The sequence below is a fragment of the Oryctolagus cuniculus genome, chromosome 5 (genome assembly GCF_051225735.1).
Source record: "Oryctolagus cuniculus isolate XC-2025 breed Fujian yellow rabbit chromosome 5, ASM5122573v1, whole genome shotgun sequence".
Classification (NCBI taxonomy): Eukaryota; Metazoa; Chordata; class Mammalia; order Lagomorpha; family Leporidae; genus Oryctolagus; species Oryctolagus cuniculus.
The window spans coordinates 54,325,129-54,340,864 of NC_142871.1; the positions used below are offsets into that span (position 1 = coordinate 54,325,129).

At 39.1% G+C, this 15,736-nt stretch overlaps 1 protein-coding gene across 6 annotated transcripts in view; it reads right to left on the minus strand.

Annotated features, from left to right (window-relative positions):
- Nucleotides 1-808: 808 nt before the first annotated feature.
- The window catches only part of RWDD1 (RWD domain containing 1), a 35,210-nt gene continuing 20,282 nt past the window's right edge, over nt 809-15,736 (minus strand). For 3 of the 6 annotated variants that reach the window (XM_051855397.3, XM_089333755.1, XM_089333756.1), the window contains 5 exons: nt 9,198-9,341; nt 8,445-8,577; nt 7,534-7,596; nt 7,158-7,223; nt 809-1,097 (listed from right to left, as the gene is read on the minus strand). In XM_051855397.3, coding sequence (XP_051711357.1) covers nt 976-1,097; nt 7,158-7,223; nt 7,534-7,596; nt 8,445-8,577; nt 9,198-9,341 — 528 coding nt within the window. In that variant the 3' untranslated portion in view covers nt 809-975. The remainder of the gene's footprint in view (nt 1,098-7,157; nt 7,224-7,533; nt 7,597-8,444; nt 8,578-9,197; nt 9,342-15,736) is intronic. The other 3 variants (XM_008263401.5, XM_070073683.2, XM_089333757.1) reach the window with 1 other exon arrangement.

Here is a 15,736-nt window from a genome sequence, read left to right on the forward strand (position 1 = left end):
CAGCAGACGGAAGACCTCTCTCTCTCTCTCTCTCTCTCTCTGCCTTTGCCTCTCTGTAACTCTGCCTTTCAAAGAAATAAATAAATCTTTAAAAAATAAAATAAAAGCAAAACAGCAGTGACTGGATAACTTGCATGAAGCCTCGCTCTCCTCACTGGAGCACCCAAGTCAATCTCTTCAAATTATAAGAAGGCCTCATAAAAGTGCATGGATGTAGATGTGTATTTCCCTTGTAGACAATGTACAACTCCAATAATTCAGACCCTACCAGACCAGTTAGAGATGGGGAAAACATCAAAATATATAGACTTTATACTTGCGGGACAGGGGTTGTTAATCAGGAATGTACATCAGAATTACCTATAAAATAGGAAGAAGATTTTGTTGTTTTAAAATTCTGATTACAGCTCAGTGTTCACAAACCTTACCTGAGAGGAGCCTGAATGTACATCTTTTAAAATCTCTACAAATGATTTTGATTCAAACACTATTATAGGACTGAAATCTTTTATTCCTGATTATAATATGAGCTTCTGCTTTTATTAAGACTTAAATTTATTGTGTCTGGAGGCTAGAATCCAGAAGGTTTAATGCTCTTTTCACTCCCGTCTTCTAATACTTATATGAATGATAACATATGGAATCCAAAAACATTCTTGTGTCTCCAGAATGGAAATTCCAAGTTAATCCAATTCACAGTGGCAGCCTATTTCATGCATGGTGTTAGAGGCATGATCCCTCCCCAACACTAAATGATTTTAAATATGGAACCTTGTGCTCATTAATAAGAGGAATTGAAGATTTTACATTTGAAATTTTAAGGTCAGTTTATTAAGTTCAATGATGAAAGCTATCAGAAGAATATTCTCCTGAAAATTATTTTTTCTTAGAAAAAAAGAAAGGAAAATCAAAACCCTCTCAGCTAAGCCACAGATGCTGTGGCAGTCAAGCCTCTCTGCAGTAGGGGATAGTCCATTAATCGGTTGAGTCACTTCCTGGGTCAGCAGGATTGTAGTCTGGATCATCATCATCATCCTCCAGCTCCAAGTCATCCATTTCCTGGAACAAAGACTCATCTACTTCCACATTGTTGCCAGCTGCAAAAAAGCAAAAATTATCTTCATTCTTATGTTCAGGAATGAAAGAAATAGCTCACTGGCAGTACCAAAAATAAACTTTCAAATGTGCATTCGAGGTATGAGTGATAAAATCCCAAACTACCACTGCAATCACACCAACAATGATCTGTATCAGTCAGCAGAGGCTGACCTTTTCAGAGCAACATCATTCTTCCAGTTTATGATTTAAAAATCAGTTATTAAAAAGAGGCCTATTAGGATTCATATGTGGCATCTGATACATGGTGAAGACAATGACACTACAGTTGTCCTGGTTATCCATGACAAATTATCACTGACTTTGGGACCTGTATCAGGTGTTCTCTCTTTTAATATGGCAGATGCACCCTGTTAAAACTCAAATATGCTTTAATTCATTAATTTTACCTTCATGCTTATCCAGTTCCCTTTGTAATCAATAATATGCCTTTCCAAGATTCCAAATGTTTAAGCCCTATGGGAAGCAATAACCAGTCTCTGCATTAAACATCTTCACTCTTCAATCTGTCTGAAGTAGCTAAAAGTAGGATAGTGTAAATCACCATAATTGTTATCTTCCTTCCCTCTCAGACTCTAGCCCATTGACATTCAACTCAGTGAAAATATAAAAGGAATAAATCTTGCTTCATGTGCCTCCAAACAGTTTAGTAATAAAACACAATTTGCTAAATCCAGGCAAATGAATAACTATCTCTGTCTTGTTGAGTTAGTGATGGCTTCACAAAGAAGACTAAGCCTGAAAGATTTTCATGACACATTTGAATCCTCTAAGAAGAAAATGGTGAAACACAAATTCCACATAGAAGTTTATGCAAAAAGAGAGAAATGTTAACTCACTGAATGACGGGAAGACAATAAGGATGAAGGCCACATTGAAAAAGAGAGTCAGTTAACCTTTCTCACTAAGCAGTAGAAATCATCACTGGATTTTAAGGAGAGAAATGTTATGATTAAACATGGATTTTGAAAATACCACCTGAAAGGCAGTGACTATGGAACAGGTAAGGGCAACAGGAGGAAAAAGAGAAGAGAAATTATTTAAGAGGCTACCACAAAGTCCAAGTGAAAATTATAAAAACCTTCAGAACTGGAAATAAAACTGTTGAACAGAATTTTCAGAGTCAAAATCAGCAGGCAGCCTTTGGAAACTTATTGATATGAAACAATACTTGATCCATTAGAAAGGGAACAGTCAAGAATGACTGAAAGGGACCAGCACTGTGGCATAGTGGGCAAAGCATCCACCTGCAGTGCCAGAATCCCATATGGGTGCCAGTTCGAGTCCCAACTGTTTCTCTTCCGATCCAGCTCCCTGCTGACAGCCTGGGAAAGCAGTAAAAGATGGCTCAAGTGCTTGGGCCCCTGAACCCTCATGGGAGACCCAGAAGTAGTTCCTGGTTCCTGGCTTCAGATCGGCCCAGCTCCGGCCATTGTGGCATTTGGGGAATGAACCAGTGGATGGAAGACTTCTCTCCCTCTCTCTCCCTCTATCTGTCTGTAATTCTACCTCTCAAGTAAATAAATAAATAAATCTTAAAAAAAAAAAAGATTGAAAAATACTGAAAGTTTTCAAGTTCAATATGGAATGAGAAAAAGCTTTTTGGAGCCAGAACTTTCCAGCAACAGAGGAGGTAAAACAAGCTCCTACAGTGAGAGAAGGGATAAAAGAAGGTATCATTGCAGAGGACTGCTTTAGACTTTTTTCTTTTTTTTTTCTTTTTTTTTTAACTTTTATTTAATGAATATAAATTTCCAAAGTACGACTTATGGATTACAATGGCTTCCCCCCCATACCGTCCTTCCCACCCACAACCCTCCCCTTTCCTACTCCCTCTCCCCTTCCATTCACATCAAGATTCATTTTCGATTATCTTAATATACAGAAGATCAGCTTAGTATACATTAAGTATGGATTTCAACAGTTTGCTCCCACACAGAAACATAAAGTGAAAAATAATAGATGATTTTTTTTAAATGATGATGAAATCAGAGCAGACCTATTGTCATGTTTAATCCCAGAGACTTTTTTCTTTTTTTAATTTTATTTATTTATTTGGAAAGTAAGAGTTATAGAGAGGGAGAAGGATAGACAGAGAAAAATATCCTCCATCTGCCGGTTCACCCCTGAAATGGCATAATGCCATGGGCTAGGCCAGGTCATATAGCCAGGAGCCAGAAGCTTCTTCCAGATCTACCATGTGGGTTCAGGGGCACAAGTACTTGAGCCATCTCCTGCTGCTTTCCAAGGCAAATTAGCAGGAAGCTGGATCAGAAGTTGAACAGCCCAGAACTAGGGAAAACTATGGTGAAATTCATATGGAAAGCAATCTTACACAATAAAAACAAAGCCGGGGACATCATAATACCTGATTTTAAGACATACTACAGGGCAGTTAAAATCAAAACAGCCTGGTACTGGCACAAAAACAGACTTGTAGACCAACTGAACAGACAGAAACTCCAGATTCCAGAAATTAGTCCATGCATCTACAGCCAACTTATCTTTGATAAAGGAACTAAATAAAATCAACCCATGGAGCAAGGACAGTCTCTTTAACAAATGGTGCTGAAAAAACTGATCTCCACAGGCAGAAGTATGAAACTAGTCCTTTACCTTACACCTAATACAAAAACCCACTCAATAAGGATCGAATATCTAAATCTATGACCTGACACCACCAAGTGATTACAGAACATAGGGAAAACTTTACAAGACATTGGCATAGGCAAAGACTTCTTGGAAAAGACCCAAAAGCACAGGCAATCATAGCCAAAATTGACAAATGGGATTACTTCAAGCTGAGAAGCTTCTGCACTGCATAAGAAACACTCAGCAAAATGAAGAGACAACTGATAGAATGGGAGAAAATATTTGCAAACTATGCAACTAATAAAGGGTTAATGTCCAGAGTATATAAAGAATTCAAGAAATTAACAGGGGCCAGCGCTGTGTATGTTAATCCTCCACCTGCAGCACCAGCATCCCATATGGGCGCCAGTTCTAGTCCCGGCTGCTCCTCTTCCCATCTGGCTCTCTACTACAGCCTGGGAAAGCAGCGGAAGATGGCCCAAGTCATTGGGCCCCTGCACCCACATGGGAGACCTGGAAGAAGCTCCTGGCTCCTGGCTTCAGATGGGTGCAGCTCCAGCCGTTGTGGCCATTTGGGGGGTGAACCAGCAGATGGAAGAGCTTTCTCTCCGTCTCTTCCTCTCACTGTCTGTAACTCTTTCAAATAAAAAAAAAAAATCTTAACAAAGAAATTAACAACAAAACAAACGATCCAGTGAAGAAATGGGCAAAAAACTTAAATAGGCATTTTTCATGACAGGAAATTCCAATGCCAAAAGACACTTGAGAAAATGCTCAGAATCATTAGCCATTAGGGAAATGGAAATCAAAACCACAACAAGTTTTCACCTCACTCCCGTTAGAATGGCTCACATACTGAAATCATCAAATGAAAAATGCTGGCAAAAATGCTGGGAAAAGGTACCCTGATCTACTGCTGGTGGGAATGCAAATTGGTGCAACCACCGTGGAAGACAATATGGAGATATCTCAGAAATCTGAATATAGACCTACCATATGATCCAGCCATCCCACTCCTGGGAATTTATCAAACCAAAAGAAATCAGTATATGAAAGAGTAACCTGTACCCTAATGTTCACTGCAGCACAAGTCACAGTTGCAAAGATGTGGAACCAATCCAGATGTCCATCAACTGTTAACTGGATAAAGAAATTATGGTCTATATACACTTTGGAGTGCTACTCAGCTGTTAAAAAAAAAAAAAAAAAAAGTGAAATCCTGTCTTTCACAACAAGATGGCCACAGCTGGAATCCATTATACTTAGTGAAATAAGCCAATCTCAAAAAGACAGGTATCATGTTTCCTCTGATCTGATGTAACAAAGAGAATATCTGAAATGTAATATATTTGCTGAAACAGACACCTTGAGATTCAATGATTATTTATAGCCCTTGTCTCTTCCACTGAGAAACAGTGTTTTGTTTAGCTTTGTTCTGTTTTCTTTTTCTTCATACCATTTGTTGAGCTCCATTACTTAAAGTACGGTTAACTATAATATTCATTAAGTATACTGAAACTGCATCATGGTAAAGACTAAGAGTGGGAATCCAAGAGGGAAGGGGGTTGAGGGGTTAAGTGTAGGGGTGTGGAAGTATGGTGGGGAAAATCCCACTATGTTCCTAAATCTGGATATATGAAATATATGAAACTTGTATAACTGAAATAAATTTAAAAAATAAAAAAATTAAGAGTGAAAATGTGATAGGGAGGAGGCAGGGTTGGAGCATGGGCAGGAGGATGGGGGGGAGGGAAGTATCACTATGTTCCTAAATCTGTATATATGAAATACATGAGAGGCCAGCTCTGTGGTCCAGTGGGTTAATCTACCACCTGGGCGCCAGCATCCTATATGGGCATCAGTTCTAGTCCTGGCTTCTCCACTTCCAATCCAGCTCTCTGCTATGGCCTGAAAAAGCAGTAGAAGATGGCCCAAGAACTCAGGCCCCTGTACCTATGTAGGAGACTTGGGAGAAATGCCTGGCTTCAAATTGTCTCAGCTCCGGCCGTTGCAGTCACTTGGGGAGTGAACCAGCAGAAGGAAGACCTTTCTCTCTGTCTCTCCCTCTCACTGTCTGTAACTCTACCTCTTGAATAAAATCTTAAAAAAAATACATGAAACTGTATAACAAATAAAATTTTTAAAGACCTTAAAATAAATAAATAAAGTTGAGAAGTCAGGACTCAAATCAGTGCTCATATGGGATGCCAGCACTGCAGGGAGCAGCTTAACCTGCTGTGCCACAATGCCAGCCTCTCTCTTTTTTTTTTTCTTTGAGAGTATAAAAATCTTGAAGTAGCTGCTACAAAGAATGTTATAGAACAGATTTTTAAAATTGTTGAGTGTTGGGGGCCAGCATTGTGCCACAATGGTTTAACCGATTACCTATGATGCTGGCATCCAAAAATCGGAGCACAGATGGAGACCTACCTGCTCGGCTTCTGGTCCAGCTCCCTGCTAATTTGCCTGGGAAAGCAGCAGAAGATGGCCAAGTACTTGGTACCCTGCCACCCATATGTGAGACCATGATGGAGTTTTAGGTTCCTGACTTCAGTCTGGCCAGGCTGTTGCGACATTTAGGGAGTGAACCAGTAGATGCAAGATCTCTTTCCTCTCACTCTTTGTCACTCTGCCTTTCAAATAAACAAATCTTTGAAAAAAACTGTTGACTGTTGATGAAGGCCTAACTTACATTAGGAAGTATGATTTAGTGGTAGGCCACACCAACCACGTTTCTTAACATTCTTCAGGCAATCCAGAACAAAGCTGAAAGGCCAAATATTAGAGGATCAGATGGATGTAACAGAAGGCTAATAAAGTGCCTAACACTAGGGTGTTACCAGAAGTGTGACTAAGTAGGGAGCCCAGTTTAACAAGCCCATGTAAGCTGTCAGCTCTATGAGGACAGAGAACTGATTTACACTGTCCACTGCTGTACCCCAGTGTCCAGGACTATGTAATAAATAGTTGTGGAGGGGCCGGCACTGTGGCGCAGTAGGTTAAAGCCCCACTCTGCATATAGGCACTGGTTCAAGTCCTGGCTGCTCCACTTCTGATCCAGCTCTCTGCTATGACCTAGGAAAGCAGTGGAAGATGGCCCAAGTCCTTGGGCCCCTGTACACACATGGAGACCAGGAAAAAGCTCCTGGCTGCTGGCTTGAGATCAGCATAGCTCTGGCCGTTGTAACCATCTGGGGAGTGAACCAGCAGATGGAAGACCTTTTTCTCTCTGCTTCTCTGTAACTCTGCCTTTCAAATAAATAAATAAATCTTTTTAAAAAATAAATAAATAAATAGTTTTGGATAGATGAATGATGGATAAATGTAAGAGCAAAAGAGGATCAAGGTTATAAGAAAAAGGAGAAGGAAAGAAAAGAGACTAGATGCTCCAGCAAGAATAGCAAGAAAGGTAAAATTCTGGGTTAGGAAGAAGGCTAGGAGTTCCACACCTGAAGTCTCTAACAGCTCCAGAACAGATGACAGAACAGCTTCCATCGATTTGCGATATGAAAAATCTGAAGACGAGAGGACTCCTGAGTCACAGTAGCTCAGTTTACTGGTTGTTAGGGGCTGGTGGGACCACAGTTGTCTCTGTGTTGCTATCTTTGATACTGCTATGTTACCAGAAAACTTTCAAACACATAAATAAAAAACATTCAGTTCAAATATACAAATGGATCAATGATTTGGATTTAACCTTCAAAATGTATTTCTTAACAGCCTTGGAAGGAAAAATTTTTAATTACATAGTTACCACTCAAATTTTCCTGGTTTAAAATTAAAGGCAGCACATTATATACATGTGGAAATCTAATATTATCTTACCATCCTCCAAGAACTGGATATCAGATGTGTCAAGATTATGATCTGTTTCAAACAGCTGTTTCCCTATAAGAAATAAGTCATCTTTAATTTGAATGGCATAGTTATTCCTTCATCTTCCCCACAACTCTTTAAAAAAACAGTTATCCAAGAAAAGAAGATGGAGTACCCACTTTTTTCTTTGAATTGCAATGCATTTATGAATTCATTTGGTAGCTAGGAGGCATGTAAAATGTCTTTGCATTAAAATGGAACAAATGAAAACATAGTCTGCCTTACAGTCCTAGAAAAAACACATTAGTTGCCTCTACCACTTCTAAGGCTTGTGATCCTAAATGTCTGCATCTCAGGAGCTAGCAATTAAATATTTAATTTCAAAAAGCCATAAAAATCAATCATTAACTATGTGTGAAGAAATATTATCATGTTTTGTCTTTTGGTCCTAGATGTCTACATGTATTATTTTTACAGAAATCTGTCCTGGCCGGCGCCGCGGCTCACTAGACTAATCCTCCACCTAGCGGCGCCGGCACACCGGGTTCTAGTCCCGGTCGGGGCGCCGGATTCTATCCCGGTCGCCCCTTTTCCAGGCCAGCTCTCTGCTGTGGCCCGGGAAGGCAGTGGAGGATGGCCCACGTGCTTGGGCCCTGCACCCCATGGGAGACCAGGAGAGGCACCTGGCTCCTGGCTTCGGATCAGCGCGGTGCGCCGGCCGCAGCGCGCCAGCCGCAGCACGCCAGCCGTGGCGGTCATTGGAGGGTGAACCAATGGCAAAAGGAAGACCTTTCTCTCTCTCTCACTATCCACTCTGCCTGTCAAAAAAAAAAGAAAAGAAATCTGTCCAATGACCCTCTTGCTACATAAGAAATGATACAGGAGCGTTTGTAGAGAATGAAATGCAGAATGGGCCATACCACTTAATTTATTTTTTCCTGCTTGTTCTTCTTCTTTCATTCGTTTCTTTTTAATTTCCAAGAGTTCTGCATCAAACTTGGCCTTCCAACTTAAGAAATTCTCAATTGTAACAGGTGTGCCATGGAATAATTGCTTAGAAAATAAAAAAAGACATGTCACCATACTTACTTTAACAAGTAAAGTCTACTTATATCTTCCAAACAAATACAACCACGTACAAGAGAAACATAAAAAAAAAATAGTTTAAATTTTGAAATACTTAAATGAACTTCTGCCTGCACTGGCTACTCTCGTAGTCTCAGTTACTTATTCCAGAAACTTCTGTCTTTTATTCTTATTACAAAAACCAGACTACTCAATATTCACTGCTTTCACCAGTTATTCATCACTAAAAAGAAAGTTGCTGCTATTAGTATTACAGTTTGAATTCACATCATCGAAAATCATAACTTTTCCACTTTGTTTCAGAATTTGTGATTCTCTTTGTATTTAGTAACTTTAAATTATTGTGGTAGGGACATTATAATTCTGAACACTATACTATAGGTAAAAGCATTTTCAATTCTTGATATAACTGCATGAGATTTACAAACCTTCTGATAACTATCACTCATTGCTGAAGTCATGCCTCTAACTTACTTTTATTCATTTTTCTGATTTCCAAAAAAATTACTGAAATTGCAAAGAACAAAACCCATAAAGAACCAACACCTATCAAGAATAATGAAAGCAAACAAAGCTTTTCAATATACCTTTTCAGCTTCTTCAGCTTCTTTTTCCTTTTGTTTCTTTTCTTCCTCTCTTCTAGTTTTTATCTGATCTACTATTTCATTTAATTTTTCTTGCACAGCTGTCACTAGAGTAAAGATCATCACCATACCAAGATTTTCTTCAGCCTATATAACAACAACAAAAATGATGACACACTTCTTAGAAAAACAAAAACTAACCAATGGAAAAGAAGGCTTCTAAGGAATTCCAAACATTTATAACATGATCACTAATTCAGTTATAACATATGCTCATGCAGCTGGACAAATGATCACTTATAGAGAGTGTATCTGTATTTATATATAAATGATCTTATGTAATTTGCTATATCTAACAAAAAATATTTCAATAAATTGTTTAAGAATCATAAATACAGGTAAATTCAGAAAGCATTTTTCTATAGTAAATTAATAACGTCATTCCTTCAGAATGTTTTCATTATTTTAGTCCTTTTTGAGCATTTTAAAAATTACCTGAATTTTGAGGCCAGAGTAATTCTCTAAGTCTATAATAATAACAACCAATGTGGGTACTTTCAATTTTTTTTTAAAGGATTTATTTATTTATTTGAAAGGCAGAGCTACAGAGAGAGAATCTTTCACCCACTGGTTCATGGCCCCAGTGGCATGGGCCAGTCCAAAATGCCATCTGGGTTTCCCACATGGGGTGCAGGGGCCCAAACACTTGAGGTATGTTTCTTGCTTTCCCAGGCACGTTAGCAGACAGAATTGGAAATGGAGCAGCCAGGACTTGAACTTGTGCTCATACGGATGCTGGCCTCTTAGGCAGCAGCTTAAACCACTGCACCACAACACTGGTCCGGGCATGTCTGTAATTTATATTTACCTTTATCTTAGACTGACTATGGTTTAAAACCAAGACGAGCAGCGCCTCCAACTCACGAAAGAGATACAACTCGACATTTATTCTCCATAGAAACAAGACAGAAGTTCAATGAGATAAAAACCAAAAAACAAAGATCCTACATGAGGAGTAAGTGCACAGTGACTCCTGTTGTTGACTTAACAAATTGACACTCTTGTTGATGGCATCAGTAATCACCCTAGGCTCTTGTCATGAGCTGCCAAGGCTATGGAAGCCCCCTGAGTTCACCAACTCTGATCATATTTAGACAAGGCCATGGTCAAAGTGGAAGTTCTCTCCTCCCTTCAGAGAAAGGTACCTCCTTCTTTGATGACCCGTTCTTTCCACTGGGATCTCACTCACGGAGATCTTTCATTTAGGTGTTTTTTTTCCCCTAGAGTGTCTTGGCTTTACACGCCTGAAATACTCTCATGGGCATTTCAGCCGGATCCGCATGCCTTAAGGGCTGATTATGAGGCCAGAGTGCGGTTAGGACATCGGCCATTCTATGGGTCTGCTGTGTACCTCACTTCCCATGTTGGATCATTCTCTCCCTTTTTGATTCTATCAGCTAGTATTTGCAGACACTAGTCTTGTTTATGTGATCCCTTTGGTTCTTAGTCCTATCATTACGATCAATTGTGAACAGAAATTGATCACTGGGACTAGTGAGATGGCATTGGTACATGCCACCTCAATGGGATTGAATTGGAATCCCCTGGTATGTTTCTAACTCCACCGTTTGAGGCAAGTCCAGCTTGAGAATGTCCCGAATTGCACATCTCTTCCCTCTCTTATTCCCACTCTTATAGTTATCATCGGTCACTTTTCAGTCAAGTTTCAGCACTTAAGAAGAATTGTGTATTGATTACAGTATTCAACCAAAAGTATTAAGTAGAACAAACAAAAAAAATACTAAGAGGGATAACATATTAAGCTGCTCATCAACAGTCAGGGTGAGGGCTGATCAAGTCACCGTTTCTCATAGTGTTCATTTCACTTTAACAGGTTTCCTTTTTGGTGCTCAGTTAGTTGTCACCTATCAAGGAGAACAAGTGGTATTTGTCCCTTTGGGATTGGCTTATTTCACTCAACATGATGTTTTCCAAATTCCTAACAGGGATCACTTTTCAGTTAAAATTTAAACACCTAAGAACAATTGTGTGTTAATTACAGAGTTCAACCAATGGTACTAGAACAAAGAAAAATACTAAAATGGATAAAGTACTACATTGTACATCAACCGTCAGGACAAGAGCTGATCAAGTCACTGTTTCTCACAATGTCCATTTCACTTCAACAAGTTTCCCCTTTGGTGCTCAGTTAGTTGTCGCCAATCAGGGAGAACATATGGTATTTGTCCCTTTGGGACTGGCTTTGTCCTTAGTGTGCTGTACATTGAGATTTAATGCTATAACTAGTACTCAAACAGTATTTTTCACTTTATGTTTCTGTGTGGGAGCAAACTGTTGAAATCTTTACTTAATGTATGCTAAACTGATCTTCTGTATATAAAGAGAATCGAAAATGAATCTTGATGTGAATGGAAGGGGAGAGGGAGTGGATAAGGGGAGGGTTGTGGGTTGGAGGGACGTTATGGGGGGGAAGCCATTGTAATCCATATTCTGTACTTTGGAAATTGATATTCATTAAATAAAAGTTAAAAAAAAACTGGTAAAAGAGGGCAAACATGCAAGTCCTAACACTTGTTTATGTAAAACCATCAAACTATTTATTTGGAAATACTCATTAAAAATTAAGTTTGTAAATGGAAAATATTGGAAAGGGGAAAAATCTGCTTTTAAATTTCATTGAATGATACTAAAACTATTGTTGAATGTTAAAAAAAAAAAAAAGAGACACATTAGATTAGAGGAGTAAGTTTCTTGGCACTGATATGAGTAAGCAGTTTTGGATAAAGTATGCCAAGTTAAAAATGACCTGAGATACCAGATGTGAGACTAAAAAGTGAAACTATGTCATTGTATATATAATATAAGCCACAATCACATAGGAATACACACAGAGACACACACACACATGATGGGTCTTCAAATAGTTTATGGAAAGTGCATTTTATGAAATATTATACATAAATTTCAAAAATTTTTGTACAAAAATGAACATATTTTTTATTCTCATTTGCTGCAAACATTTTGAAGTACTCTTATCTGTGTTATGTATGCATATATGTGTTTTATATGTATATATATGCATTGTATTATGATGTGCACATGTTATATATTATATGAATACATATATATATAAGATTAAGAAAAAAAAAACCAACACACAAAAAATTCAAACAATACTCGCCAAACTCTCAGTCTCAGAATTATCCAGTATTTATTGACAGGGCTGGCCTCAGCAGCATTTTAATGGGTATTTTGCTCCCTAGGCTTTCCACAAGCACAAGGCTTCAAGCTATCCCCTGTAATCGTCCTCGGTGCGGCTTTTCAGTGATATCTTCCTGCTAAAAATCTTCAATATATGACTGAACAAACCTCTCTTGAATGCCAAACCCATTTTTTAAAGCTACACATTGGATGATGATATAATGTTCCACAATCACCTCAACACTGAAACTAGCAACTCTGTAAAATCCATCCCTGGGTTCTCAAACTCAGCTAATCACCATACTATCTACCTAGTCTGAACATCTCTATCTCACATAAGTTCAATCATTGCCTCTTAAACATCATTAAATCGGCCCACTATTCCTTATCAACACTGTTATTATCCCAGTCTATCCCAGCTCAAGAAACTCCTAACTGGTCCTCTTGAAACCTATGAATCAGGGCCAGCGCTGTGGTACAGCAGGTAAAGCCACCACCTGCAGTGCCAGCATCCCTTATGGTGCCAGTTCAAATCCTGGCTGCTATCTTCCGAGCCAGCTCTCTGCTATGGCCTGGGAAAGCAGTAGATGATGTCCCAAGTGCTTGGGTCCCTTCACTGACATGAGAGACCAGGGAGAAGCTCCAGGTTCCTGGCTTCAGATCATCCTAGTTCCAGCCATTGCAGCCATTTGGAGAGTGAATAACCAGATGGAAGACCCCCCCCCCTCCTCTTTCTCTCTCTCCCCCCATCTATATTTTCTCACCAACCCCCACCCCACTCTCCTCCCTCTCTTAACACCCTTTAACAAGCTTGTTCCCTGAAAACTCTCCTGCATCCTTTATTCCTTTATTGTCTACCACACTCTTTCTATGGGTCTCATACTCCTCCCAAAGCTTCTCCAGTGCTTCAAGTCTGTGTCCACCCATACAACTCTGTACTTCACCTGTTATACCATTTTTCACACAGAATAATGATTTCCAATTTTCCAATCCAGAGTATAAAACCTCTGAGACCAGGGATGGTGTCTATCTTCAGTAGTCAATCTAATGCTCAACACATTCAAATAAGAAAACTTTTACTTCATAAAAGTTAAATATCCTCAAGGAAAGTATAAAAATAATTATTCATATGGAAATTAGACAACTCAGAAGTCCAAAAGTTCCATATCCCTAGTGTTCAAAGAAATATAAATTATAACTATATACCATTTTCATTTTGTCATCTTTTTTTCCCTAAATGAAAATATCTAGCTTTAGCAAATGAATATCTAGTTTTACTTCAATAGCTACGGTGAAATTGTGAATTCACAACCATTTTCAAGGTCACTTTAGTAATATATATGAAATTTTCAAGTATGCAGAGCCCTTAGTCCAGCAACCTTACTTTTGAATATTTATTTACTTATTTGATAGGCAGAGTTACAGATAGAGGGAGAGACAGAAAGAGAGATCTTCCATCTACAGTTCTCTCCCCAAAAGGCCACAACAGCTGGAGCTCGGCTGAGTCAAAGCCAGGAGCCAGGAACTCCCTCTAGGTCTTCCACGTGGGTGCAGGGGCTCCTGAGCCATCCTCCACTGCTTTCCCAGGCCATTAGCAGGCAGCTAGATTGGAAATGGAACATCCAGGTCTCAGACCAGTGCCTGCTTGGGATGCCGGTGCTGCAGGTAAAGGCTTACCCTACTATGCCAGGACCCACAATCTTACTTTTGGAAAACACCTGACTAGTACCTTGATGCATAATTCAATTTATTCAACAAATATTTGAATTGTACATCTGTTCTAATATTACAAATAATAAAAACAATAATACCTGGGGTTAGCATCCTAATCTAACAATTTGAAATCCCAAATTCTCCAAAATCTGAAACTTTTTGAGCATCACATAATGCCACAGGTGGAAAATTCCACAAATGACCTCATGTGACAGGTCTCATTCAAAACACAGGTGCACTATAAATATTGTATAAAATTATCATCAGGCTGTGCATATAAAATGTATATGAAGCATAGATAAATTTCATGTTTAGACATGGGTCCCATCCCCAAAATATCTCATCATGCGCAGATATTCCAAAGTCTAAAAAAATCTGAAATCTGAAACACTTCTGGTCCCAACCATTTTGAGAAAAAGAAACTCAACCTGTATGAGAATGTTGAAAGAATACTGAATCAGGCAAAAATAAATAAAGTTACTTTATAAAATTGTAATTACATATAAATACAACAAAATGGTAAGCAGTTATCAAAAATGATGGCACAGAGCCAGTGTGCCCCCCCCACAACTTCCCTCCCACCCGCAACCCTCCCCTTTACCTACTGCTCCCTCTCCCCTTCCATTCACATCAAGATTCATTTTCGATTCTCTTTATATACAGAAGATCAGTTTAGCATATATTAAGTAAAGGTTTCAACAGTTTGCACCCACATAGAAACACAAAGTGAAAAATACTGTTTCAGTACTAGTTATAGCATTAAATCACAATGTACAGCACATTAAGGACAGAGATCCTACATGAGGAGTAAGTGCACAGTGACTCCTGTTGCTGACTTAACAAATTGACACTCTTGTTTATGGCATCAGTAATCTCCCTATGCTCGTATCATGAGTTGCCAAGGCTATGGAAGCCTCTTGAGTTCACCGACTTCAATCTTACTCCGACAGGGTCTTAGTCAAAGTGGAAGTTCTCTCCTCCCTGCAGAGAAAGGTACCTCCTTCTTTGATGACCTGTTCTTTCCACTGGGATCTCACTCACAGAGATCTTTCATTTAGGTTTTGTGTGTGTTTGTTTTTTTTGTTTGTTTGTTTGTTTGTTTTGTTTTGTTTTTTGCCAGAGTGTCTTGGCTTTCCACGCCTGAAATACTCTCATGGGCTTTTCAGCCATATCCGAATGCCTTAAGGGCTGATTCTGAGGCCAGAGTGCTGTTTAGGACATCCGCCATTCTATGGGTCTGCTGTGTATCTCGCTTCCCATGTTGGATCGTTCTCTCCATTTTTGATTCTATCAGTTAGTATTCGCAGACACTAGTCTTGCTTATGTGATCCCTTTGACTCTTAGTCCTATCATTATGATCAATTGTGAACTGAAATTGATCACTTGGACTAGTGAGATGGCATTGGTACATGCCACCTTGATGGGATTGAATTCGAATCTCCTGGTATGTTTCTAACTCTACCGTTTGGGGCAAGTCAGCTTGAGCATGTCCCAAATTGTATATCTCTTCCCTCTCTTATATGAAAAGAATGTTCTAACTAGGTGTGGAAGACATGGACCTGCAAAAAGCCTGGTCTTAAAGGTTTGGTCCTCAAAATTTTATGCTA